Source organism: Ailuropoda melanoleuca, chromosome 2, assembly GCF_002007445.2.
Source record: "Ailuropoda melanoleuca isolate Jingjing chromosome 2, ASM200744v2, whole genome shotgun sequence".
NCBI classification, from domain to species: domain Eukaryota; kingdom Metazoa; phylum Chordata; class Mammalia; order Carnivora; family Ursidae; genus Ailuropoda; species Ailuropoda melanoleuca.
The window spans coordinates 10,157,869-10,184,465 of record NC_048219.1 but is presented as its reverse complement, the minus strand read 5'-3'; the positions used below and the strand labels follow the sequence as shown (position 1 = coordinate 10,184,465).

The 26,597-nt window shown below is 58.3% G+C and overlaps 1 protein-coding gene across 8 annotated transcripts in view; it reads left to right on the top strand.

The window, feature by feature from the left end:
• Positions 1-7: 7 nt before the first annotated feature.
• COL16A1 (collagen type XVI alpha 1 chain) overlaps positions 8-26,597 on the top strand; it is a 50,322-nt gene continuing 23,732 nt past the window's right edge. For 3 of the 8 annotated variants that reach the window (XM_034648259.1, XM_034648269.1, XM_034648254.1), the window contains exons 1-45: positions 8-179; positions 1,720-1,826; positions 3,671-3,811; positions 3,920-4,037; positions 4,880-5,003; positions 5,295-5,561; positions 6,182-6,262; positions 6,434-6,559; positions 7,315-7,368; positions 7,672-7,698; positions 8,264-8,299; positions 9,301-9,327; positions 10,372-10,434; positions 10,692-10,733; positions 10,859-10,903; positions 11,004-11,039; positions 11,415-11,477; positions 11,821-11,865; positions 11,951-12,046; positions 12,225-12,263; positions 12,881-12,925; positions 13,095-13,130; positions 13,269-13,379; positions 13,774-13,809; positions 14,036-14,071; positions 14,147-14,257; positions 14,621-14,665; positions 16,437-16,472; positions 16,629-16,673; positions 16,979-17,110; positions 17,862-17,897; positions 18,104-18,211; positions 18,530-18,652; positions 18,760-18,813; positions 19,026-19,067; positions 19,408-19,443; positions 19,532-19,585; positions 19,759-19,827; positions 21,652-21,705; positions 21,795-21,821; positions 22,553-22,612; positions 22,796-22,843; positions 22,976-23,029; positions 26,186-26,239; positions 26,463-26,495. In XM_034648259.1, the coding sequence (XP_034504150.1) occupies positions 1,754-1,826; positions 3,671-3,811; positions 3,920-4,037; positions 4,880-5,003; positions 5,295-5,561; positions 6,182-6,262; positions 6,434-6,559; positions 7,315-7,368; positions 7,672-7,698; positions 8,264-8,299; positions 9,301-9,327; positions 10,372-10,434; positions 10,692-10,733; positions 10,859-10,903; positions 11,004-11,039; positions 11,415-11,477; positions 11,821-11,865; positions 11,951-12,046; positions 12,225-12,263; positions 12,881-12,925; positions 13,095-13,130; positions 13,269-13,379; positions 13,774-13,809; positions 14,036-14,071; positions 14,147-14,257; positions 14,621-14,665; positions 16,437-16,472; positions 16,629-16,673; positions 16,979-17,110; positions 17,862-17,897; positions 18,104-18,211; positions 18,530-18,652; positions 18,760-18,813; positions 19,026-19,067; positions 19,408-19,443; positions 19,532-19,585; positions 19,759-19,827; positions 21,652-21,705; positions 21,795-21,821; positions 22,553-22,612; positions 22,796-22,843; positions 22,976-23,029; positions 26,186-26,239; positions 26,463-26,495 (2,988 nt within the window). In that variant the 5' untranslated portion in view covers positions 8-179; positions 1,720-1,753. The remainder of the gene's footprint in view (positions 180-1,719; positions 1,827-3,670; positions 3,812-3,919; positions 4,038-4,879; positions 5,004-5,294; positions 5,562-6,181; positions 6,263-6,433; positions 6,560-7,314; positions 7,369-7,671; positions 7,699-8,263; positions 8,300-9,300; positions 9,328-10,371; positions 10,435-10,691; positions 10,734-10,858; positions 10,904-11,003; positions 11,040-11,414; positions 11,478-11,820; positions 11,866-11,950; positions 12,047-12,224; positions 12,264-12,880; positions 12,926-13,094; positions 13,131-13,268; positions 13,380-13,773; positions 13,810-14,035; positions 14,072-14,146; positions 14,258-14,620; positions 14,666-16,436; positions 16,473-16,628; positions 16,674-16,978; positions 17,111-17,861; positions 17,898-18,103; positions 18,212-18,529; positions 18,653-18,759; positions 18,814-19,025; positions 19,068-19,407; positions 19,444-19,531; positions 19,586-19,758; positions 19,828-21,651; positions 21,706-21,794; positions 21,822-22,552; positions 22,613-22,795; positions 22,844-22,975; positions 23,030-26,185; positions 26,240-26,462; positions 26,496-26,597) is intronic. The other 5 variants (XM_034648278.1, XM_011230734.3, XM_034648264.1 and 2 more) reach the window with 3 other exon arrangements.

Genomic DNA, 26,597 nt, shown 5'->3' with positions numbered 1-26,597 from the left:
CCGCTCGCGGGGCAGCATTCAGCCCCCGGAGCCAGCGACCTGGGAAGCTGGGGTTTGGCGGCCCGGCAGAAGGGACCGAGGACCTCCCCGCGGGCCTGAGGAACCCAGGCCCCGCTCCCCCTGGCTGGCTGCCCTGGGCTGCCTGGATTACTCAGTGAGGTGGGGGATCCCCAGCCACGGTAAGTGGGGGGTGGAGTGGGCCGCTTCGGGGCTCTGGGCTGAAGCGCCTCTTCTGCCTCCAACTTGCTGTGTGACTTGGGCCCGCCTCTGGACCTCAGTCGCCTTCTCTAGCGGGGAGCTCTAAACTCCATCCCAGTTCTGTTCTTCCTGCCCCCAAACCTGCGCCTTTGTATTAGGATGGGATCACATCCTTGGAAGCTTCTGTCCTATCCCTGCAGCCCCTGCTCTGGCTGGGGCCAGGGGGAGTGGAGGCCCGAGATGAGGAGCAGGGAGGGGACAAGCACACCGATATTCCCGCCTCCGCATGCGTTCACATGCCTCCCACAGTTGGCAGCCCTTCCACTGACTGGTAGGATGGGGAGGCCAGGATAGGGTTTTGAGTGATGAGATGTGCCCACCACTAGGAAGAAGCGTGAGTGGGGTGGGGGAACAGTTCCGCCTCAGGAACAAGGGGATCTCCAAATATAGTGAAGTGAGGGACCCTTCCTACCCTCATTCCCTGTTCAGGACTGAGGGAAGGGAAATAGAATTCCATAACAGCTGGGGGGAATGAGGTCAGACTTGCATAAGAACTTCCCGACAGGAGGGCCTACAGGAGGGGTAGTCATAGGCCGGCTATGCACACGTGTGTGCGTGCAAACTGGTATGTCTGGGTAGACATGTGTCTCTGCGAGCAAGCCCGTGTGCAGGCAGGTCTGTATGCATGCACTGGCACAAATGGGTCTGTGTGGATATGTGCCCGTGTACCTGCGTGTGTCATGCTGACACCTGAATGACTCTGTGTTTGCACGTACGAGCTGCCTGTGTCAGGGGAGGCCGGATGATGTATGGGTCTGCTGGCCGCTTGCTGAGCCTGCATTGATTTATCTGGGCCCATCCATCAGGGTTTAATAAAACTAAAAGACGAGCATCCATCAGCAGGGGAGGGTTGGCAACAAGGTCCTGAGCCCGGTGACCTGCTCTCCCACCCACCGTACCCATGGGGGAAGCTTCCTTGGGCGCACCCAACTCTGTGATACCTGCCAGGAGACTCATTCCCTGACCTTGTGGGTGCCTGGCAGGATTGCCTGGCTGACCTGGGTGCAGCTAGCCAGGTACCAGGCTGGTATATAGCAATGCAGTGCTATCCAGGTTGATAAAATATTGAAATACTTCTAGTGTCCTGGTAAATAGCCTCTGTCTCGAGGCCCCTCACTATCCCAATTCACCTGGCCTTCTAGGACCTTCTGGATCTCTCCTTAATCCGGCAACTATCCACTGGCGCCATCAAACGCTGCCTGGACCCAGAACGGTCCCGCCAGCGTTCTGCTCTGGCTGGTCAGCGTCCGTGCCATACCGGTGGTTAAATATTTTGAATATCACCCTGGCCCAAATCCTAGCCCAAGGCCTGTGGTTGGGCCTCTGAGAGGGACTGATGCCCGGCCAGGCCTCCTGCCACCCCAGTACTAGGGCCTGGCTCCCGTGGGCCGGCTGCTGCTTGCCTGTGGATCATGCCGTGGGAGCTCAGGCATCCAGCTTCACGGTGTCTGTGGTTTCCAGGTGCTGTGGCTGTGGCCGACCTCTCCGGACCAGGATGTGGGCGTCTTGGGTTCCTGGCTTGTGGCTGCTCGGTCTCTGGGCCACGTGCAGCCAGGGGGCAGATACAGGTGAGGTGCCACGTGAGGGTCGGGGTGCCGTCGGCCTGTGCCTGGCTCCCTGAGATGCTGGGGTCCCATGTACATGTGTGACCGTGTGCCTAGGGCACGTGGGCTTTATGGAGAGTCGGAGGGTGGGCTCGGCGTGGCCCGAGGCGCTGGTGCCTTGTGTGCCGGAGGGTCTGTGTGCTTCTGTCTGCATGTTTGTGTCTCTCTGAGCCTTTCTGCTTCACGGAGTGACTCCGTGCAATTCTACCCATTCCTGAGTCTCTGTGTGTGCGAGGACACCCTTCCTCTCCGGCACGTAAGCCCATCCTGTACACACAGTGCCGGCCGGGCACGTGAGGTCCCTGCAGAAGGAAGCTGCAACTTGAAAGAGGCCCAGGCCTTTCCAGTTCTTTTCACGGTGGAGAATCCATCCTCCAGCCCACGTGCTCCTCCCCCTCCACGCTGGCCCTGGATCCAGGATAAAGGGCCTGCCTCGAGGCCCAGACGCTGGATGGGACAGAGGGTGCAGCTTTCCAGGGCCCAAAGCCAGAGGAAGTTGACCGGGCAACTTGCCCTGCCCTGCTGGGTGCCCTCTGGGCTTCGTAGCTTAGCTGCCCAGCTGAGCAGAAATAGAACTCCTAGAACCCGAACCGAGCCGAGGGAGGCCGAGAAAGCAGGCGCAGCTGTGAGAGGGGAGTGCACCGGGGCACACGTGACTGGCCGCAGGTTGTGTGCATACATATGTGTTCCTGCATGTATGCACGTGGGCCTTGCTCTCTCCCTCACCGGGTCCCCTGGAGGCTGGGGCAGAGAATTTCAACATCTGTAAGGAATCTGGGCCCATTGCCAAGGGGTGAGTCACCCATTGCTGCGGCCGATGCTGAGGACAGTGATACTCTTTCTGGCCAGACCTGGGGGAGGGAGACTTCAGAGGGGTCACTGGACTTAGGGATCCAGGATTCCTCCTTCCGGTTAGGCAACCAGAGAGTTCAAAGCCCAGCTTCTAGGAGCTGTGTCCATTGTCCTGTCCCAGCTATCCCATCTGCAGTGATGGAAAGGCTGTTTTGAGTCTGGACTTTATCTCCTGTTGTAGCACCTTCCCGGACATTTTGCTCCGTCAGCTCTAAGAGGAGGGAGGCCCATGGCTGCCTGTCTGTCCCTTCAGGGTTTTGGAGACCATAATTAAGCGATCCTCTCCAGCAGGCTTTACCCACTTCATATACCCTGTCTGGAGCCCCAAGGTCCTGGTAGTTCCCTTGAGCTTACGGTCTCTCCAGGCCCTCAGTCTTGTCTTACTGTTTCATAAGGTAGTTATCCAGGTGAAAAGTCATTCTGTTGGTTCAGACTTGTGTCTGGTCTGCTTTTCCATTTTAGATGTAGGAAGTAAACCCCTCCCACTACTGAGAACACGTGTACCAGCTGCACATGGCATCCCCGGTGGCACAGGCATCCGTAACTCACACGTGTGCAGACATGCTCATGTGCTTGTATATAACACAAGCATGCATAATGTGATTTTCTTTACCCCGAGGTGCCCCCTGCCTCCTGCTGGGGTAAATATGCAGGAGGGAGTACATGTATCTATCCAGCTCTCTGCCCCATCTGAGTTCTAGGGCTACTCAGAGTTTCTTGTGCTCTTTCTCTTGCTGACCTGCCCTCTGACTTGGAATCTTGGGGGGTTTTGGGTTCCAGGAGTTCTGGTCCTATTCTGCTGTGAATTCGCTTCTCAGCCTCTGGGCCTCCGTCTCCCCATCTATATACTGGGGGTCCTCCTGGCTCCCAGGGCAGCCAGGGTCAGAGGGCAAGAGGTAAAAGCAGCCCCAAGGCAGGGCCTGGTTAATGGGGAACAAAAACTTGCTTCTTTCCAGGTTCCCCAGGAGCCTGGACTCTTCAGCCAGACTCCACTGAATGGCCCACTGCCAATTCTCTTCCAGGTGAGCAATGCCCACCTTCACGACAGGAAGGACTCAAACTGGAACACAGAAGCCATTTATCGACCAACGTGACCGGTGAGTGCCCATCTCATTCTGCTGTCCCCCCCTCCCATCTTCCTGGAGTGGCTGTTACCCCTTTCTCACCTGCCCAGGTGAGCTCTTCATCTGGTGTCTCCCCCAAAGGCTTTAATCTCATCCGCCGACTCAGCCTCATGAAAGCATCTGCCATCAAGAAGATCCGCAACCCCAAGGGGTCCCTCATCCTGCGACTGGGGACAGCCCCGCTCACCCAGCCAGTGCGGTAAAGGCGCCAGTGTGACCACTGGGAATTAATACTCCCCAGCAACTCTGGACGTGGGGCCTAAGCCCAGGGGCAACTGTGGGTCATTTTATCCCACCCCTTGCCGGGAGTCAGCCTGGTTTCCACCCCTGGGGCTTGCAGGGTAGGCACAGAGGAGATGCGTGGCACACCCTCCCTCTGTCCCTCCCCACCTCTGGCTCCCAGTCAGGGGACAGGTCTATATCCTGTGGGCACTGTGAAGACCCCAGGAGTGTGTGTGTGTGTGTGTGTGTGTGTGTACGCGTGTGCACCCACATGTGCCTGCAGGTGAAGTTCAAACTCCCACAAGTCCCCAGGGGGTCTGGCCCCTGCTTGCCTCTCCACCCGCACCTTCCAAAATGTTCCTCTTTCTTGCTTGCTGCTCCAGTCACGCTGAATGCTTTTTATGTTTTGCCAGCACCTCTTCTCCTACCCCAGGCCTGGTTATCCTGGATCCCAGGGGATCCTGGGTTCCTTGGAAGAACTTAACCACAACTGTCATGAAATAGTGACATAGTCATCCAGGGGATTCTTTGTTTAGGGTCCTACCTCTCCCCCCGCCCCCATCAGACTTGAAGGCTCCACGAGGGCAAGAACCTTCTCTGTGTTTGCACCAGTGTTATCCCCAGCAGCCAGACCCGCCTGGCACATAGTAGGCACTCAGTCAATGTTGGTAGAGCGAATTGACCTGCACATGTATGTGTCGGTTTGGAGGTGTGGGCCTGTGCGTGTCTTGCGTTGGTTCGGCAGTCCTGAGGGCCCAGGGTGGGCAGAAGGTGGTCTTTTCCCTGAGCCTCAGCATCCCCTCCCTGCTCTACCCCCAGACGAGTATTCCCTCGGGGCCTCCCCGATGAGTTTGCCCTGGTGCTGACGCTCGTGCTGAAGAAACACACCCACCAGAGCACGTGGTATTTATTTCAAGTGACCGATGGAGATGGGTACCCACAGGTGAGCTGGACCTCACCCCCTGTGCCCCCCCCATGGCTCTTGGGGCATCGAGCAGCTTGTGAATTCTGGGGCCTCTCTGCCCCATCCCCAGCACCTACCCTCGAGGCTGCCCCCACCCCAGCAGTTCCTGTCCCCTTTCCGAGTGGGCTGCTCTGTGGCCCTACCAGCTTCCCTCTCTTTCTGGGCATCAGTTCCTTCTCCTGTGAAATGACCTGGAGGGCCCCGAACTTTGCCATACTGAGCCCGAGGGGCTCTGATTCTCTGTCCTGTTCCTTTCCCAATGCTCCGCAGATTTCCCTGGAAGTCAACAGCCAAGAGCGGAGCCTGGAGCTCCGGGCCCGGGGCCAAGACGGCGACTTCGTGTCCTGCATCTTCCCAGTGCCCCAGCTCTTTGACCTGCGCTGGCACAAGCTGGTGCTAAGTGTGGCTGAACGCGTGGCCTCCGTGCACGTGGACTGCACCTCAGCCTCCTCTCAGCCTCTGGGGCCCCGGCAACCCATACGGCCCGTGGGCCATGTCTTTCTGGGCTTGGACGCAGAGCAGGGGAAACCCGTCTCGGTGAGTGCTAGGTCGGGCGCTGGCCTCTGCTCCCACGTCCTGGGAGCCTGAGTGAGCTCCCTGGAATCTGTATCTGACCAGCTCCTTCCCTGGCTCGGAATCCTCTCGCGGTTCCCCACTGCCCTCCAGATGCAGCCTACACATATCAACCTGGCATTCAAGGCCCTTCATGGTCTGTTTCTAGAAATGTCTATGGTATTTTCTTCCTTTACATCTGTCTGTATGGCTTAACTCTAGTCAATTCCTTCCTCGTCGTTGATCTCACCTGCTGCTTTCCCGCCTGCTCGCCTTTGCCTCTGCCGTCACCTCCACCTGGAATGCATCCCCATCTGCAGAATATCTACTGGTCCTTCAAGGCCCAGCTGAAATGGGGCCTCCTCCACCCCTGTTCCTCTGGGCCAAAGCGAACTTTTCTCCCTCCTCTCCGTCTTTCCTGCATGTGCAGCTCTGGTTTGCTTTTGGCGACAGCTATACCCTGATGGTCTCCCCAGGAGAGACTGGAAACCCTCTGAGGGCAAATCCTGGGGCGGAGCCACCCCGCCCCCGCCCCCCGCCGGGCAGGACACTGAGCTATTTAATCAGTGAAGTGGGAACCTGACTTGCGTGTGTGTCCCCTGCAGTTTGACCTTCAGCAGGCACACATCTACTGTGACCCAGAGCTGGTGCTGGAGGAGGGGTGCTGTGAGATTTTACCAGGAGGGGTGAGTGGCCCAGCTCCGGCCAAGCTGGGAAGGTTTGGGGTGCTTCCCAGGGGCGTAGTGTGCTGGAGATGGGCGACCAGGACGCGAATGCACTGAGATCTTAGGATGAGTGGGTGGGTGGGTGGGGTCTGCCTTCTGTACTGACCCCAGCCCTTCCTCCATTCTGGACAGTGTCCCCCAGAGACCTCCAAGGCCCGCCGGGACACCCAGAGCAATGAGCTCATTGAGATCAATCCACAGACTGAAGGCAAGGTTTACACCCGCTGCTTCTGCCTAGAGGAGCCTCAAAACAGCAAGGTGGGTGGGCAGGGCAGGTAGACATGAGCACAGGTAGGTACCGGTGGGACTGAGGTCTAGCACCAGGGCCAGTTGTGCCTGGAGTAGGGAGGGCCCTGGAAGCCGCACCTGTCTATGGACCACCCCTATAGGATTCAGAGAGGTGAGAGCCCACTGGGTGAATCTGTGTCTACCTGCGTGTTGGCATTGAGAGATGTGCCCATCCAGCTCCGGCACTATCCAGCCCCTCACTGATGTCACAAAGACCCCTCTGGTGAGGTCAGGACCAGGCTTGCACCCAAAGGCAGTTTCTCCGGGACAGGGGTATCTGGGGTCAGAGGCCAGGCCACACTGCTTCCCTCCGGGCTTGCTCGCTCTCCCGGGCCCAGCCCCAGCCAATGCCAGGCTGGTCCTACGCCCAGCACCATGGCCAGCTGCCCTCAGGTTCTTTAGGGTGGCAGGGAAGCCCAGTTCCTCCTTTTGCCCCACCCCCAGGCTGGGCAGACTCCCTGCCCACTGGGCATCGTGCCCAGCCTTTGGCTGCAGGAACACAGGATCCCATTGATTCATGGTCTTGTTTTCTCCGACATCACGTGGGTGGGGGGAAGAGGAGGGGGCCTGGGGGGGTGCCAGGGGCCTGAGCAGGCTCTCGATGCCTTGGGAGGTGCCAACCGAGGGTGTACCTGGGCCCATGCCCCTACCTGGGTGCCCGTTTCCAGTGTGGGCCCCTGCACTGCCCCCTCTTCAAGAGTTCCTTTTTTACTCCGTCTGCCCAGGTGGACACCCAGCTGACAGGAAGCATCAGCCAGAAGGCAGAGAGGGGAACAAAGGTAGAGATGGTAGGGGGAGGGCAGGGGGCGGAGTTCACGGTGCCCTCGGTCTGCTCTCTGTGCCCTCTGTAAACCCCTTGAATAAGCCACTGTACTCCCATACTCTTCCCCCCACCCCCACTCCTGGACAGAGCTTGGGATGTACAGGTGCCAGCTCCGAGAAGGAGGGGTGAGTGGGGGCGAGACAGACAGTACCTGGCACAGCGTAGGGCACCCGCTCCTGAGGGTTCTTGGGTAGGAGTATTGGAAGCAGGCTTTGTAGCCTCTGCTTCCTGCCCATTACCATGCCCTCCCTCTTCCCAGGCCCATCAGGAGACAGCAGCCGATGAGGTAAGCCTCCCATCTAGACTGGCAAAAAGAGCTTGGTTGACGAGGTGCCAGCATGAACCCTTTGGACAGGTTTTGGGGCACCGGAGCCTGGGCATGGGGTTTTGGGATGACTACAAAACTCCCAGCATTCCTTTAGGGCTCCGTGCTGGGCCTGGTCTGCCTGCTGCCTCCCCTTGGGTGGGTGGAGATGGGGGGGTGAATCCTGGACACTCCTGCTGAATTGGCAGCAAAGAACCACAGGGCATCATGGGAAGAATCCAGGCCTTGGCTGTGGGACCCCAGATCCTGGGCCTCGCTCTGCCCACACACGCTGTGTGACCCAGATCGCACTGCAGTTCCTCTCTGGGCTTCAGTTTCCTCATGTGAGGAATGACTTGGCTCTGGGTTGCTGGGAATTGAGTGATGAGGCTTGTTTGGTGGGATTCCTATCTTCCTGCTCCCTTGGACTTCACCCAGGACACACATGATGTTCTGTGTGCTTGCTGTGTGCATGTGGGGGCATGGGGTGGGGAGGGCTGGTCCCGGGCTCTCAGAACTGACCGCCTGGCCTGTTCTTCCCTTGCAGTGCCCACCCTGTGTCCATGGTGCCCGGGAAAGCAATGTGAGTGAATAGAGGATGTGCAGGGTGGGGCGGGCGGGGGCTGGGAGTGGGCTAGTTGGCTTCCTGGTTAAGGACAAGTGAGCTTTTGTGTTCTTATCACACTCCCTCCCCAACGTCCCCCAGAGCTGGGCTTGACTCCCACCCCATCCTCACCAAGGGCTGCATGGAAGGAAGCCTCATGCCTTGTGATCTGGGCAATGTATTGGGATCCAGGGTGAAATGCGGACAGGGTGGTGGCTGGTGGGACCAGAACCTTGGTTGCTGATCCCGGCTTTCCACTCCCCTGAACTTGGGGCAGTTCTGCTCGAAAGCTTCCTACATCACGTTGGAGGTCTCGAGAAGGGGAAAGCTGACTCAGGGTGACACAGCCCAGCACTGGCCCCCAAACCCATGTTGGCTCAGGACGTTTCCTCCTATGTCTCTCTAGCTGGCTCTGGTCCAGCCTCCCTCTGGGGGTCCAGAAGGACAAGGGAGAGGAACTCGGTACGAGCGCAGCTAGTACCCAACTCTGCCTCTTCCGTGGGCAGCAAAAGTCACTACTTTCCCATAGCCTGACGTTCTGAATTGACATGCTATGTTAGTCCATAAAGGGCACAACCCCGGGTGCCCTCAGCTCTAAGCCCCCTGACCTAGGGGGTCACAGGAAGTACTCCCCTGCTGCCTGGACCTCTTTCCATCTAGCCCCCCACCCAATCTGGTAAGGCTTATGGTCCCCAGATATGCAGGAGTTACCATGGCAACCGAGCAGCCCTGTAATCCTAACAACCAGGGGTGGAGTTTAGAGAAGGTAGGTTAGACCCCTCTTCAGGTCTGACAGCCTTAGGATATAAAGGCAGCCTGCTGGGTGGCCTTGGAGGCAGAGCTGTTGGTCTGCTAGGGGCCTTGGATTCAGGCTGTGGGTCCTGCCACAATGCTGTGTGGCCCTGGCTTAATCGTTTTCCTTCTCTGTGTCCCTGTTTTTTCCTCCGTCTCTGAGATATAATGCTCTCTTTGCCTCCCAGGTCACAATCGGTCCCTCTGGACCCAAGGTGAGTCCAAGATGGAGAACAGGACACTCTTGCCCTCTTTGGCAGTCCCAGCCTGTCCCACGGCATGTGGCCCCATAGCTGTGTGTTTCTATCAGGGTACCCAGCCCTGTATGTGTGTGTGTTGGAGAGAGTAGGGGGTTGTGTGTGTCTAAGGACATTAAGAGCGCTGCTTTTCTGAGTCCTGTGCGTCGGGCTTTCGGCCTCCCCTTGCCCATCTATCCCCTTCCCGCCCCCTCAAGCATCCTGCAGGGCAGATGCTATCATTTTACTTCAGAAAAACCTGAGAGCCAGCTGTGCCGCCCATGTGGGACTGGGGGTGTCGGAGTGATTGCAGGGGGTCTGGCTGTGTGCCTCCTGGGACACATGTTCACATGTGTGTGGCCCCCTGTGGTGGGGGCATGAGCCCTTGTACCCGTGGGCCCGACAGGACCACCGAGCCTGTGAGTGACAGGGCGGGCGGCGTGTGTGTAAACGTGGGACTGTGTGCTTGTGCATGCCCGAGAGTGTATAACACAACTCCTGGGGCTGCCTCGCGTCACTTTTCTTCCTTGCCACAACCCCCTGAGGTCGGGGCTGACAGGAAGCCCATTTTATTGATGAAGAAACTGAGTCTCAGAGAGGTGATGTGACTTGCCCTTGAGTCACATGCTAGTAAGTGGTGGTGCTGGATTTGAGCTAAGGTAGCCTAACACTCACCGTCGTGGTTCTGTGGTCCCACATGTGCGTGTGTGTGCACGTGTGTCCATGGGCCCCTGGGTGAGCTGCGTGCGAGCTCGCGTGCTTTGGTAGGGGTGTGGGGAAAGTACCCTCTTTGTGAGACTATAGATTTGCCAAATATAGCCTCCTGGGGGTGGGAGGGCCATATGGATGAATGCATATGGAATCCGTATGCTGTGTGCATGGTTGGGGGTTGGGGCAGGCGGTGCTCATTTACACACCCGTGCGTGCGTGGGGGATGGGTAGAGAAGACAGACTGCGGAGACCTTCCTCAGGGCTCCCATGTGCTCCCCCTGGTCCCAGCCCCTGTTTTGATCTCATTCACAGGGAGGGAAAGGTGAGCGAGGCCTGCCTGGCCCATCAGGCCCCAAGGGAGAGAAGGGAGCCCGGGTAAGTACCCCAGCCATGCCCACTGCGGGGCCCTGCCAGGCTGTGCCCTGGCGGGGGGGGGCTGGCATGTGAACTACCCCATCCGCTTGGTCAAACTCCTGCAGCCTGGCCCTCATGGGGGTTGATGGGTAGGGTCTTTCTAGGAATTAGTGTATGGAAGCCTCTATTTTTAAGGGGGACCTAGAAGATGACCAGTGGGACTGTGGGACTCTTAAGCTTATCCTTCTCAAACAGGGTCCCTCGTTCCCTCCCCTTAGGGCAGTGACTGTGTCCGAATCTCCCCGGATGCCCCGCTTCAGGTAAGACCTGGAGGCAAGGCCTACTTCAAGGCCGATATGGGCTCAGCCCCCAGGGAAGGGGCTGTGCCCTTGGCAGCCTACGAGGTGACCCTGGAACCCTCTCAACACCTTATCTCCCTGCTCAGTGTGCAGAAGGCCCGAAGGGAGAGAAGGGGGAGTCAGGAGCCTTGGTGAGTGTGGGACTGGGGTTAGGGCAGGGCAGTGGGGTCCTGGCCCAGCCTCTCCCTCCTTCCCTCACCCCTTCTGTTGCATCCCCCCCCCTTATCTTAGGGACCCTCAGGACTTCCAGGCTCTACAGGCCAGAAGGTAATGGGCCTGGATTTGGAGGGGAGGGTGCCAGGGAGGTCTGTGGGCCCTTCAGACTTGAGGAAGGAGGTGTCTAAAATCTTGGAGCATGGAGGGAACCGTCCCCACATAAGACTCTCTGTCCCTCCCAGTCACCCTGCCCTGTCCAGATTCCCACCAGACCCCGAGGGAAATGCCAGAGACTCCCTGAGACTGGCCTGGCTGGCTCGGGGGTTCCTGCTGTTGTCCACCTTCCTGGAGTGACTGAAGCCTTTCAGTCTCAGGGGAGGCTGAAACTAGGGGTCAGGAGGCAGTGGTCCTATCTCCCGATAGAGCTGCTTTGGTTCTTCCAGCCCCTTCTTTCAACCCCAGTCACTTCTCCTTCTCCTTCCCCAGGGCCAGAAAGGCGAGAAGGGAGACGGAGGTGTCAAGGGCTCGCCGGGAAAGCCAGGCCGCGATGTACGGTGCTTGGGTCCCTTCCTCCCCGCAACCCCACGGCCCTTGGCGCAATGCTGGAACTGGCCACAGAGTCCAACCTGCTAGACTTGCTCAGACAGGAGAACAGAGACCCAGGGAGGGGGAGGCAGAGAAAGGAGGGGACAGAAAAGCATTTGAACCCAGGGCCCCTGGCTCCCAGCCTAAGAGCCCCTGACCTCTAATGCCCTGATGTTGACATCTGATGACCTCGGGGCACAGGGGTGGAGTCTGGCTTTGGGGAGAGGCACTGAGGGTGGGCAGGTGGCTGCTACCCCAGGGAGGTGCCAGGCCTCAGACTTTTCTTCCGCCTTCCCTGACCCCACAGGGCCGGCCAGGGGAGATCTGCGTCATGGGGCCCAAAGGGCAGAAGGTGAGCTGTGGGTGTCTGTGGGGTGGAGAGTGGGTGGAGGGGCCGAGGCGACGGCTCGCTCACACCTACCTTATGTCCGTGCCAGGGAGACCCTGGCTTTGTTGGGCCTGAGGGGCTGGCAGGAGAGCCTGGGCGCCCTGGCCTCCCTGGGCCCCCTGGGATAGGACTTCCTGGGACCCCAGTGAGTACTCCTGGCCCCTCCTACTGCTCTTTCCTCAGAGACCCTTCTCTTGCCTGGCTGGGACGGGGGAGATAAGGCTCAGTCCTGGGGGTGCTGGTTGGGGGAAGGGGCTCGGGGAGGTCTCACCTTGATGTGGGGCCCCTGAGAGGCCTCTACCTGATGCTGTTTCTGCCCTTAGGGGGACCCAGGCGGCCCTCCAGGCCCGAAGGGAGACAAGGTAAACATAGGCAGGAGTGTGGGCACTGGGGGAACCCCCTGCGTGGTGGATGGAGAGAGAAGGGGACCCAGGGCAGCAGCCAAGCATGGGCGGGAGGAGCCAGGCATTCAGCTGAGGATCCTAGCTCAGCTCAGCCAGGCCCCTCAGTGGGGATTGCCCCCATCCCAGTGCCTGATGACATGGGAGCCCTGGCCTGGGTTCCAGGCATGGGGACAGGTAGGCCTAAGTCTAGTGATGACCAGAAAGGCCACACCTGCAGGGCCCAAGCTCATTTTAGGGTCTTATGGCTTGATGAGCAGAAAGCCCTGGAAACGTCTGATTGTCTGTCTGCTATGGTTCCTCTGGCATCACCCAGATTCCTCTTGACCTGCGGCACTGGGGATGGGGTACACAGAGGCCTCATATTCTTCCTACTTTTGCAAGCAGAAGGACTTAGGTTAGACGTGGAGAAGGACAGGCAGCAGGCGGGGGGTGCTTGCTGACCAAGCCGACCAGGAGGAGATGGGAGATTTGGCTGAGGTCATCCTGCCAATTCAGAGAAGAGACTGCTGGGGATGGGGTGAATGGGCTGAGGTCGTGGCCAGGAGCCTCCCCCTTAACCCTTCTTCTGACCACAGGGCAGCTCGGGGGTGCCAGGAAAGGAAGGTCCTGGTGGGAAACCTGTAAGTAAGCCCAGTCTGGAGGGGGAGGGAGGCCACTGCCCACCATGCCCCGGGCTGCTCTATCAAGGCCTTCAGAGAGAGGGGGGGCTAGGTCCTTGGGCCCTCCCTTGGCATACTGGTCCCTCTGCCCTGCACTAACCACTAAGATTCACTGCTTCTTCTCCAACAGGGGAAACCAGGGGTGCCGGGGCTGAAGGGAGAGAAGGTGAGATCCAGGCTGGGTTGTACCAGGTCGGGGTGGGAGTAAGAACCCCCCTCTGAAAGCGACACTGAGCATCAGGGGCGCTGGACCTTCTCTAGGAGCCCCCTTGTTTGTCCACTCATGGTCTCTCCCTTCTGCTAGGGTGACCCCTGTGAAGTGTGCCCAACGCTGCCAGAAGGCTTCCAGAACTTTGTGGGGCTCCCTGGAAAGCCAGGGCCCAAGGGGGAGCCAGGTGATCCTGCACCAGCCAAGGTGAGTGCCCAGGTGGCCGTGGAGGGGCCCCACAAAAAACCTGGGAGCGTGATCCTGGAAAGGAGCTGGGTACTTGACAGAGGGACTGGGTACTCCTCTTGGCCATAGAGAGATTGCGGGCAGAGGGTCCTGGCTCTAGATGGGAGGGGGGCTGAACCATAGAGTTTAGGGCTGGGCTAGAAGGTCACCCAGGTCTCCATGGCTACCTCCTAGGGTTCTTGAGGAGGCTCTAAGATGCCTTTTGGGCAAGCTGGGGTGGAGCCAGCCCTTATAGTGAGTGAGGCTGTGCCCTCCTCCTGGGATTGGGTGTTAGTTGAGGGCAGGGCTAGGTTAGGGTCCTTGGCTTGACCCTAACCCCAGCCCCCTCCACTCCCTCACCCACACTTTCTTTCAGGAGGGCCTGGGAGCTGTTGGATGGAAAGGTGATCGGGTAGGTACAGGAACTTTCCAGTAGGGTAGCTTAGCCTGGCCTAATTTCCTCCATCTATTACGTGGGTTGATGGGCCCCGGCTCTGGGTGCCCACCTTGAACCCCATAGGACCCCTGGGTATTTGAAGGGTCTGTGGTGTATAACACTGCTGTCCTTACATATGGCTAGGAAGTTTGGGGTGCCCCAACAGGCCCAGTCTCAGCCCATAAACCTTTTCTCCCTGTAGGGAGACCCTGGCATCCAAGGCGCCAAAGGAGAGAAGGTAAGGGAACACCCTGGCTGCCCCCCACCCCATGACTGCTGGGAGCCTTTCTGATTCTTTCTCTTCCTTCCCCAGGGAGACTCTTGTTTGTCCTGCAGCTTAGCTGTAGGGGCCCAGCATCTTGGGCCCTCCACAGGGGCCAAAGGAGATGTGGGCTCCCCTGGCTTCGGTTTGCCTGGCCTTCCGGTGAGTGACTAGCTTGGCTCAGCCCAGCCCAGCCCATCTTTGCCACACCGGTGACCTCCCTTGCTCCTCCTGCTCTGAGTCTCAAGGCGGAGACCAGGAAGGAGGCCCCGAAGCAGGTTTCCCAGGCCTGCAGCCTCGTGTCCCCCTCCATCCTTACACTGCCCCAGGTTGCTTGCTCCGGGGGCTCCCTCTTAGAACCTCCATGTGCCCGGCTCTATAACAGAAGGAACTGCCTAGCTGCCTGCAGTCGTGGCATTCGTCATTCCAGGCTGGCCTTTCTCTTTCTGGGAGGATGCTGGACCATGGTGTCTTGCAGGGGTGGGAGTGGGAAGAGGCTCTAATTGTGACTTGATTGTTTTTCAGGGGAAAGTTGGGGCTCCAGGGCCAGCAGGGCTGAAAGGAGAGAAGGTGAGATCTGAGTTAGCTGTCAGGGACACTAGGACTTCTTGGCAGGGAGGCAGGAAATAGGGACGAGACAGACAAGAGATCAAATCCACAATGAAAAAAATTCATCAGTGCTTTGCAGATGGAAGTCAACGAACTTACCTGTGAGAGCCCTCGTGCTCTCTAAGGGAATTCCTTCCTGTTGTATTTTTATTTTATTGATCATCTAAAACAATTAGGCACACATAAGACTGCCTTTTAATAAAATAACCATAATTAACTATCCTTTGCCACTTACCATGTGCCGGGCGCCGCTCCAAGCGCTCGCGCATGTATTCACTCATTTCACCCTCCTAAAACCCGATGGGGGAGCTACTCCATTCTTCTCGTTTTACGGATCAAGAATTGGAGGCAGAGAAGGCCAAGTCCGTTCCCCAAGGTCACATGGCTGTTTGGGAGTAGAACTGGGATCTGCGCCTAGGAATCTGGCTCGAGTCTATAATCTTCACCACTCGGCTGGGTCACCCGATTTCAGTGCCCGTGTTGCCATTTGTGTTTACGGTTGCGGCGGAGACAAATGGCAGCGTTCCTCACATGAGGGCTTCTGTGCTGGGGGCGGGGGGGGCGTGTGTTCGAGGGGGACAAACACCGCAATGTATGTTCAGACCCCGCTCTGTCAGCAGACCCCTCCTGTCAGTGCTCAGTGGGAACTTCTGTACCCCCACCTCCCAGCGGCTTCCTCTTGGGGCTGCCCTGTCTCAGTAAATGGCCTGTCCCCAGCCCCACGGCCCCAAACCTGCAGCCTCCTGGATCCCTGCCTGCCCCACACCCTCGCCTCCATCTGACAGTTCTGCCAACAGCATCTCTTTAAGCACCCCCCCGCCCCCCCACCCCGCTCCTCTCCACCTGCACGAGCGCCCCCGCGGTCTGAGCCCCAGCGGGGCTCCCCTGCCTGCGGCCACCACAGCCCGTCCACGGCCCCTTTGTCGTCCGGCAGTTAACATGACGTGCCCTTGTAAAAAGAATGCGGGTTTCATTATTTCCCTGCTTAAAACCCTTCATGACAGACTCAATACCAATGTCCTGCTATGCCTAACGAGACCCCGAATGACCGGCCCCTGCCCCCTTTCTGCTGGCTCTCCTCTCCCTGGTTCTCGGGCTTTAGATGTGTGGCTTCCTTCCCCTCTGGACCAACTCTTAGATTCTGTACTTCTGGCTCCCACTCTCTAGCACATTCTTCTTCTCTACCCTCCCCTGCTTTTGCTGGCTGGCCTGATTCGTGTCTTTCTGATAATAATCGTGGTCAACACTTCTCTGACCATCCTGTCCAAAACGGCCTCCTCTGTCCCATCTCCCTGCCTGTTCCCTTCGCGACACTCATCACGGTTTACAGCTGCTGTGACTTCAAAAGGTTCTAGCTGTCCCCACAAGTGCATAAGCTCCACAAGGTGGTTGATGCGCTGCTCGCTGCCTCCGCCCGGTGCCTCAGCCCGTGCACGTCCAGCGAATAGCTGTCGGATAACTGAAAGAATGATCTTTGTGTGCCGGGTGAAGGCTGCATGTGGGGCTGGGATTCTGTGAAGTGAGGCTGGGGGCGGGAACCTGCCAGACTCTCCTGGGAACCTTGGGGGAAATCCCCTTTCCCTCTCTGGGCCTCAGTTTCCCTCACCAGGAAATGAGAAGGCTAGTCAGTCTAGAATTCCTCACAGGCTACTTTCACGGTTTGTGGTTTGGGACTGACCCAGTCCCTGTCACGCTGCCTCACTCTGACCCTATGTTCTCTGCTTTGCTCCAGGGTAATTTTGGGGAGGCAGGGCCAGCCGGCCAGCAGGTGAGTGTGCTCGGCATAGGACAGCTTTGGGCAGAAGGAAATGTGGAGGTGCTGCCTGCTGCGGGGGGTGGGGGGGACAACAAACCTGGACGGTGCCCAGCATAGTCCAGGCAGGTGCTGGGCTTCACACATGGCTTTTTTTTTTTAATCACTCAGGGGCCACCAGGGCCAGTGGGACCCACAGGCATCAAAGGGGAGAAGGTGAGTCTGGGAACATTCTCCCGCTGCGGCCAGGGTGAACTTCCTCAGCGCACACTTGCCCTAATTCAAGCCCTTCGAGGCTCCCCACTGCCTGAGGGTAACATCTTACTCCTTAGCGTGGCACTCGAGACCTTGGTGACATGGCCCCCATGCTCACTTCTTACGTGTCCTCCCACCCTCGCTCCTGAGAGATCCCTCGCCCAGCAGAAGTGCTACGTCAGGCCCAGCTCGATGCCCCAGGCCCCAGATGCCAAGTCTGGCCCAGGATCCCTCCCCCCCCCCAACCCTGTGTCCTTGCTTGGCAGGGGGAGCCTTGTGAACCATGCCCAGCCCTGTCCAGGCCTCAGGATGGGGACAGCTACACGGTGGCCTTGCCTGGCCCTCCCGGAGAGAAGGGAGAGCCCGGGCCTCCAGGCTTCGGCTTGCCAGGAAAACAGGTGAGCTCCCCGGTTGTTGCGGGTGGGGCTCCAAGGAAGGGAGGGACCCCTGCGTGGCCCTCTGGGCTCCCTGGACAGTGGGGGAGTAGGTGGGAGTATGTGGAAGCGTCAGCGCTTCTGTCTCCAGAGGAGATTGGCCTCAGGGGCCTCAGTCCTTCATCCTGGGACACCGTCGGGCAGGGCGCACAGAGCACCAACCTGAGACCAGGCGGGCCTGGGTTCAAACTCCAGCTCTGCCTTCTGCTCACTCTTTGACTTGAGCAAGTTGCTTCTCCTCTCCGTGCCTCTGTTTCCTCTGCGTGGCGTAATTGGAAAGCCTCAGGCTGTGTGCGTGAAACACTTGGCAGCGCGCAGGAAGCCATGGCCACCACAGGGCCCGTTATCGTTACTGCTCGACGGCTGGCCGCCAGCGCTGGCATAGGGCGCGCCCTGTGCCGTGCACTGCTTCACGTGTACCCGCGCGTCGAACCCCACAGGGACTCTACAGGCGACAGGCCAGCGCCATTTTGCTCAACCCTGTTGACAGATAAGGAAACCGAGTCACAGAGAGGTTAAGGAACTTGCCCTGGGTCACCCAGGCAGGACCCTGGCTCGTCTCTTCTCTGCATCTATACAGTATGGCTTCCCTAGAACGGGAGCAGAGAGTTTGGTCTGTTCTGTGTACTGCTGTAGTCCCTGGGTCTAACACAGTGCCGGACACGTAGGGGTGTCCGCTGTGAGTGAACGGGTGCTAGAAATGCTTTCTCCCCAGGGCAAGGCTGGAGACCATGGACTGAAGGGGCAGAAGGTGAGAACCTCGTGGGCATGGGTGGACACCACCTGTCTGATGAGCTTTCCACCTCCTTTTCCCGATTGCCCCATGCCCACTCTCTATTCCCTTGCAGCCCCCAGCCCCAACCCCAGCCCCAGCCAAGGGCTCCGAGAGTCTTTAGTTCCCAAGAGAGCAGTCTGCCCCCAGCTGGGTGTGCCCTCCTTGAACCCAGCTTCTTACAGGGTGATGCTGGGAATCCTGGAGATCCTGGAGTGCCAGGCACCACCGGGCAGCCGGGGCTGTCGGGAGAGCCTGGGGTTCGGGGTCCTGTGGGCCCGAAAGGAGAAAAGGTCAGTCGGGCAAGGGACGTTTTGCTGTATGAACAAAAAGAAATCAGGCTGAGAGTTAATGAGGTGAAGGACTGCAGAGTCAGGCTGTGATCCTTACAAGTTACCGGAGTCACTGGGTGGAGAAGCCTCAGCTCTTCTCCACAGCAGGGAGGAGAAGAGCAAAGACTGTCAGGGGCTGTTTTGATCTCCCAGACTGAGGTGGGAGTGGTGGAGGGGCAGAGCTCTTAGAGGGGCACAGAGACTCCCTTTCCGATGCCTCCTCCTGACCTGGCTGCCAGCCTTGGCTCTGAGCTCCTGGCTGTGCCCATCTCTGACCAGGGTGATGGCTGCACTGCCTGCCCCAGCCTGCAGGGGGCAGTGATGAACATGGCGGGACTGCCTGGGAAGCCGGGCCCCAAAGGAGAGCCGGGGCCAGAAGGTGTGGGCCGGCCTGGTAAACCGGTGAGTTCCTGCTGCCTGCCCTCTGGTCTTTCCCTGCATGAGCTTTGCCTTCTCTCCCACCCGCACCCTTTCCCCTGCGGGACCCATGGGCCACTTGTATCTTTTAGGGCCGGCCTGGTCTACCTGGAGTTCAAGGGCCCCCAGGACTGAAAGGCATCCAGGTATGTGTGCGTGTGGGGAGTCTGGGCTGCAGGTATGTGTGATGAGGGTAGGGGTGGGCATACATAGGGCCATTGGGCCTGGAGCGGGGAAGATCGGCTACAGAGTAGGGAGACGGTGGAAGTAAGGAGCTTAAGGGGGAAGAGGCTGGGGAGGGAGGTTTTAAGGGTGAGTGGGGAATCTCAAGTCAAGGATTGTCCTTCTGCCTCTTCAGGGAGAGCCTGGGCCTCCAGGAAAGGGAGTCCAAGGGCCCCAGGTGAGTTTTTAGCCTTCCCTTTGCCTACCTGCCCCCCAACACTCCCCAACACTTCCATTAGCCAGCTGCCCACTCCTATCCATCCCCAAAACTACAGAGCTCTGCCTGCCCTCAAATGCTCAAGGGCACAGCTCTGGGATAAGGAATTGGGCAGCAGCCCTGGCCTGCCGTTACTTCTGTGGAGGACACTGGCTTGGCCCCCTGCCTCTCTCATCCTCACAGTCTTCCTGGGGAGCTCTCTTGAGTTTGGGCTGGTAGATGCCCCACCCCAGACCAGGTATGCCAGTGGGACGGGCTGGCTGGGGCAGCTGTGGCCCATTCTTTGTTTTCTGACTTGCAGGGGGAACCGGGAGTCCAGGGTTTGCCTGGCATTCAGGTACGTCTGCTTTGGGCCTCGAGGAGGCTGGGGGCTGGGAAGGGGCCGCTTTAGGATAAGGGTTAGCTGACTGTGCTTCCATCTGCAGGGACTTCCAGGACCTCGGGGACCACCTGGACCCGTTGGAGAGAAAGGCACCAAGGTGAGCCTCTGCCTCGTCGGGCACTAGCCCTGTGGTGCTTTGGAATGCCTTGGCCAAGGGGACAGGGCACATGGGACCTGTGACATGCCCACCACAGGGCCACCCAAGACCTGGTCTGATGCGTCTCACCTGCCTGATTGCCCTTGGTAGCCTCCGTGTCCTCTCTTCCACAGGGCTCTCCGGGACTGAAAGGAGCCACTGGGCCTATGGGGCCCCCTGGTGCCAGTGTCTCTGGGCCTCCGGTAAGGGTCCTCTGTGCTCTGTGCTGGAGGCTTGCTGGGGCCAAGGCTCTTACTGCTGGGAAGAGGGCACAGGGCTGACCCCGCGGGGGGCCTGGCGGCATGGGGGATGGGATGAGAGAAGCCCAACCTCCAAGAAGGAAGACCACACTTTCTGGACGGGGGCACCTGACTAATGACGTTACTGATCACCTCCGTTTCGGGAGCAGTGACTGCTGAGCCCGGTGCTAAGCTCTAGACCCACAGAGATCCGTTTAAACCTCACAATAGCCCTGAAAGGGAATGGCTGTTATTATCCCCGTTTCATAGATGAGGAAGCTGAAGGCCAGATAGTGAGGGGGCAGAGTCAGGACTTGAACCTAGGTCTGTCTGACTCAAAGCACGTATGTGAACTCACTCACCCCCACTTCAAACCTTGGGCCTGGGGGATCTTCTAAATGGGTGCTGCCCCATCGAACTGCCCACAATGATGAAAATGTTCTGTTCTGCTCTGCCCGAGCCACAAGTGGTTACCGAGGGCTCGAACTGTGGCCAGTGTCACTCAGGAGTTAAGTTGCAAATTTCATTTAATTTTAATTAATTTAAATTTAAATGAGCACATGCGGCTATGGGCTACCCTACTGGACAGCACAGATCTCTCTAGACCAGCAATACTTCCAACCTCATTACCGTCAAAGACCTCTCTTTATGACCGTCCCACCAATGAGTCCCATGCTTTGAAAGATGTGTCTATTGAACAAATTGCAGAGATTAAGTAATAATAAGTGCATTTCCTCATTTTCATTCATCAAATACCCATGTAATAGTCAGCTTCCGCTCCACATGAACCCACTAGAATGTTACGAGATGGTATAATTCTAGCCTAAATCAAAGAAATGTTACTTTTCAGCCAGCCTGTGCCATGCCGGATCGTGGGCAAGAGTGTAATTTTTCTTGGGCTTTTGGTGCTGTGGAAAATAGCCCCGTGAAAGTTATCTTTTCTATCTTTACGGATCCCTAGAGAAATTCCAGTTCCAGTTTGGCAATGACTGATAGAGTCCTCCCAAGGGTGCACGGAAGCCCAGAGGGGCCAGGTCCACACCGCCAGTCTGTATGGCCCAGTAGAGCTGGACCGTCAGGCTCCCGGCCTGTCCCAGGGAGCCCCAGGGGAAAGGCAGAGGTGAAAGGCGAAGGCGGTCCTGGTCCTCATGGAGTTTTCGGGTCCCTAGTGTGAAGGTGGAAGAGCCCACAGAAAGGTGGACTTCTTCCCTCAGGCTGAATCCCACCCGGGAGGCTTTCCAATCTCAGCCCTACACACAATGCTAGTTGTGTGATCCCAGACAAGTGACAGCCTTTCAGAGTCTCCAAATCCTGGGTGATCAAATAAGAGCAGAAATTTCCTATCTCCTGCTAAGTCATCTGAGATAACCTTTGTGATAGAATGTGTGTCAAGCATGAAAGGGACAGACAGAGAGCAGGGGCCTTGGGCCGCCAGTAGCCGGGTGCAGTCGTGCCGGGGGGTGGGGGGTGTCTGTTACAAAATTTCCTTAGGCTGGAGTTTCCTCACCTGTCAAACAGAACAATGCTGTCCTGCAGGGCTGGGGGGGGGGGTCCCACTCAGCGTTGTCTGACAGGCACTTGGCCTTGTGTCTGACACCCAGAAGGCGCTCAGGAAATGCCAGTTTTCCTGCTTTCTCCACTCCTCGTCTCCTGTGCCAGAGTCCCCTCCTTGAGGACGTGGGCACTGGGACACAGGCTTCTGCTCGTCCTATGGCCCTCGGCTGCAGGAGGGCCACGTGGCTGGCTGCAGTCCAGGCTCCCCGCTGACCCTGGGCTCTCTCCCCTCAGGGCCCAGATGGGCAGCAAGGACAAACTGGACTTCCAGGAGCCAGAGGGACTCCGGTGAGTACAGGGTCTCGGGGCAGCCGGAAGCTATGGCATCTTGCTTTCACACCCCTATCTACTCACCTTGCTGTGTTTCTTTCCGGCAGGGTGAAAAGGGACCTCAGGGAGAGAAGGTGAGTCCCAAGGCCCTGTGGCCAATACTGTGGGGGAAATTAACCGCCCCTGTAGCCCCGCCTCCAGCGGAACCTAGACACGTGGTGATCGCTCCGGACTGGAGGCCAGAAGCCGAGGGTCCATCCTGGTCTCCTTGCTACCGCCAGCTCCCTGCTTCCAGGAAGCGGGGGCCCCGAACACGTTTCATTTCACCTGGTTGCTGGCACAGGGCACAACCAGGCTCCCAGGAGACCCAGAGAGCTCCAAGGGCCCGATGGGGGCAGCTGCGTTTGCATATGGGGCCTGAGTCAGAGGCCGGGGCAGGCGCTAAGCTGGGGAGGACCAACAGTGAGAGGGCAGAGACGTGGGGGGCTGGGCCTGGCCAAGGGGAGCGGGAAGGCGGCCAAGCCGTGAGTGTCTGGGAGGCAGAACACCTGTGTAGCAGCAGACGCTGAACCCACACCGACAGGGGGCACTCGGGGGCTAAGGGCTTCCCCGAGGCAGGAACTCTGTGTACATTCTTCCATTCCACCCTCCTGACAGTCTCTGCATTTGGTGCTCTTACCCTCATTTTACAGAGGAGCCTGGGACTCAGCAGGCTGAACAGGTTGCCCCAGGGCACGATCATAAGAGGCGGATCCTGGATTTAAACCTGGCCTCTCCATCCTAAAGCCCGCGCTGTCTCCCACATGTTGGTTTCCAGAAGGTCCTCCATCCTCGCCACCCTCTGACAAAAGCTTTGTCTTTTCAGGGCGAGCCAGGGGAGTGTTCCTGCCCCTCTCGAGGGGACCCCATCTTCTCTGGCATGCCGGTAAGTGGCGCTGAGAGCCCTCCCCCCAGTCGGGGGAGAGGCCCAGCTTCCTGCGGTGGCTCAACATGTGAGGGCCCCACAGGGCTTTGCGCCCCAGCCAGCTGCATCCCCACTCAGCCCTGCGCTTGGTGTGGACGTTGCCTATAACCTCTCCCTTCTTTTGCGACCCCCACTCCCACCCAGGGTGCTCCGGGACTTTGGATGGGCAGCTCCTGGCAGCCGGGCCCGCAGGTGTGTGTCGCTTGTCTCCTCTGTCTCTCCACTTGTCCGCCAGCGCCCCGCGGCTTGCCCACCCTCATGCTGCCGCCCCCAGCGGTGGGGCAGAGCTTTCTTTGGGGTCTGATTACTTCTCCTCTCCCTCAGGGTCCCCCAGGTGTTCCCGGACCACCTGGCCCTCCTGGAATGCCCGGGCTACAGGTAAAGGGGGAGAGGAGAATGGGAGTCTGGGAGGCAGGGTGGCGGGGTGGCAGGGCTCGGGTTCTGTGCTGGCCCCTGCGTGTGCTGCGCCCCCACCCAACACCTATGCATGCCATCCTCACTCCTCTAGGTTCCTGCTCCCCAGATGGGGAGGCCCACTGATCCCTTAGGGCAGGCTGTGGGCAGTCCCAGCCCTTTCTTGAGGAATGCCCTGCTGTGTGTGCTGGCCCAGGCACCCTACTGACACCTGGGCCAAGCTCAGGCTAAGGTCAGGCCTTGGTCGGGAACCCAGGATCTGGATCAAACAACCCCTTACACCGGCATGGCGCTCCTGTCTTTTGGAGCAACGTGCAACATTCATTCATGCACGGAGGGAGGAGGAGGATAAAGCGGGGTCTGGGGTCAGAAAGTGGGAGGAGGGCAAGGAAGATGTTCGAGAAGAGTGTTGGAAAGAATCCAGGCTTAGAGGAAATGAGTGAGTAAGCCTATGAGGGAGAGCATTCCTGACAGTGAAAGCAGCAGGTGCAAAGGCTCGGGGGCGGGACTGTGCCTGACAGTTGGGGGACTAGCAGGGAGGCCAGAGCCAGTGAGGGGAGAGCAGTGGGAGTGGAGATCCGTGCGACACTGTGGTGAGAGAGTGCATTCCAGAGCCCGTCAGCCTGACTTTGAATCCCAGCTCTGCCATGTGCTAGCGGTGTGGTGCCGGGCAAGTCACCTACCCTCTCTGTGTCTCAGTTCCTTCATCTGTTAAGTGGAGATCATTACAGCTCGGACCTCATGGGGCTTTTGTGAATTTTAAACAAGTTAATGCGTGCAAAATGTGTAGAACCATGCCTGGCACATAGTAAATGCTTAGAAGGCATGAGCCATCATTATTATTTTATATTCATTCTCTCGTTCATTGGAGTCTTATGTCAACTCCGATAGGCAGATGGTGTTCTCCCTAAGTCTCAGCTGGGCAAATGGGCTCGGAGAGGTGAAGTATCTTGTCTGAGGTCTTTGGGCTCGGAATTGGCAGCGCTGGACTGGGCTTCGCCAGCGCGGAGCATTTCCTCTTCCCTGCCGCTGCCTTGCGGGACAGCTCCCTGGCGGCCTACGCACCGGGCCAGGTTCTCTGAAGGTCCTAAGAGGGACAGACAGTGGCTTCTGCGTGTCTGGCTCCCAGCTCCCGAAGAAGCAGAGCAGAATCACGCGGAAGCTTTTTACAAACTACTCCCTCCCTCCCCCTCGCCCAGGAGATTTTATACAGTTCCCCCGCTGCCACCCTGGGGCGAGAATCTGTTCTGGTGAGTCCCCATTGCTGATGGGAGTCTCTGCCGGGATCCAATTCTCTCTGTCTCATCAAGAGCTCAGAACCGGAGCCAACTCTCAGTCCCCCATGGGCCAACCACACATTTACCAAGTGTCCCAGCCTCCTGCCGCACCACCAGGAAGCAGGAATCTGTCTGCAGGGGTCTTGCAGTTTGCTTGGGGAAGAATGAGAGTCATTTCAAAGTGACCCATTAACACGCTGATGGAGTGTGAACCCTGCCAAGACATGCTGGGGGAACAAGGCAGAAAAGAGTGACTGCAGAGTCTGGTCCCAGGCACTGGAGTCCTCGCCCAGTGCCGGTGCCGGAGACCAAGCCAAGGCTGCCACTAACAGGCACCTGCCCCGTGCCAGGCAAGATGCAGCTCTTCCTCGCCAGGTCGGCCCTGCGGTCCTTTCAAGGAAGGGAGGGCCCGGCAGCTCCCATCTTCAGGCTCAGAAACGGGCCCAGAGATAGCATTTATTTGCCCAAGTAACGAAATCTCCTGGAATCCTCCATCCATTTCCCAGAAGGGGAAACTGAGGCAGCGAGGTCAAGCAATGTGCCTGAGGCTACATAGTAGCCAGTGAGTGGGTAGCTTTTGGCTTCTATGGTAGGACAACAGGTGGGATATTTAGTTCCAGGAGGGCAGGGAAAGAAAATCACCAAGTATCGGGCTTGAACTCACACATGGGCAGCGGCGGCAAGTGGAGCAGGGGGATTTAGGTGCATAAGGGTAACGACCAGGTTCAAGGCCTTTTCCCTGTGCCAGCCACTGTCCTGAGCCCGTTACCCTGTGAACTCACTCGGGGTGCAGAGGGAGGGGAGCAGGAGCTTGTGGGAGGGAGGCTGCCTCCAGTCTGCCTTGGGCCTTTGCAGAACCGGGCCTGGAACAGGGCGGGCTTGCCCGGGAAGGTGGCGGGTTCTGTCCTGGGAGCCGGGACTTGAAGGGAGGCCAGCTCTCAGAACGGGCCAGGGAATTTCCGTGCGGGGAGAGCAGGGCGTGCAGCGGTGCATTCACTCAGCCTGTATTTAATGCCTGCCTCCTCTGTGTCGGGCACTGGGGATTGAAAAGGGAACATACTCCCGGCCTCCGGCCTCAGTGGGATAATATGCAAATGTGCATCCTGAGCCTGCAGGGGCCACAGGCAGTCTGGGTGGCCAATACCTCCTCACAGTCACGGTCTCCTTTACGCCTCACCACAGGTTCCCTGTTTCACAGAAAAGGAAACTGAGGCACAGGGATTTTTTTTTCCCAAGTAAGCTGCCAGAAGTTACCCAGGTAGTCGGTGTTCGCACCTGCATAGGTCTGGTTCCCAAGCCTCCACCTTGTTGTGTACACGAGTGTTCTGGGGAATGTCTTTGGGGAAGGTGCTGGAATCGTGGTTAAGATAGAGGGGATTGGAGCCAGGGGTCCTGACTCTTAATCTCACCTCTGCACTTGGCTCATCTTGTGACCTCGGGCAAGGCACTTAGTGTGTCTGAATTCTTTGTTCTAAGTTGGGGGGGATACCACCTAGCTCACCAGGAGCACTGAATCAGTGAGATTCGATAGGAAATGGACAAGCACAGAAAGAAACATGGTTACTAACAAGGTTGAAGACCCTCTGTCCGATTTCTGACGTTCCGCTAACATGTAGGAAAAACTTCCTGTTGAACTGCTTTTGGGGGTCACCCTTCTGGGCCTCCTCAACGTTCCCCCCAAATGGTCTGGAGATTTAGAGCTAAGTATGGACGCCAGCCTTGCGCCCGCCGGGCTCTCGGTGCTGCAGGAAGGGAAGGGACAGGGGGGCTGGGGGGCATGAAGCAGGGTGGCCTTCGGGCTCGAGAGAAGAGTCCATTAACTCACGTCTCTTCCTGGCTGCAGGGAGTGCCTGGAAACACCGGTTTGCCCGGACAGCCCGGGCTAACTGCGGAACTGGTAGGTACCAGCCTGGGTCACCGTACAGCCCCCTCCTTGCCCTTCCCAGGTCTCAGGTGGCCATGCCAGCTCCCTTAGCTGCATTGGGGGCCCTCTTCCCTCCCTCCTGTGAGGCAGGGAGAAGCCAGGGTGGCATGTGGCTTCCTGAGGCTCCCCCTGATCCCGTAAGTCTCCGTCCCCCTTCCCCTCACCTGCCTGAGCCCTCCTGTCTTGTCTTCTGCAGGGATCCTTACCAATTGAACAGCACCTCCTTAAGGTAAGAGGGTAGCGAGGGAAGGAGGAGGAATTGGCAGAGAGGCTTCCTAAGGGGATCGTTGTAGAAAGTGCTCAGCACTGCACAGGGAGAGCTGCAGATGGG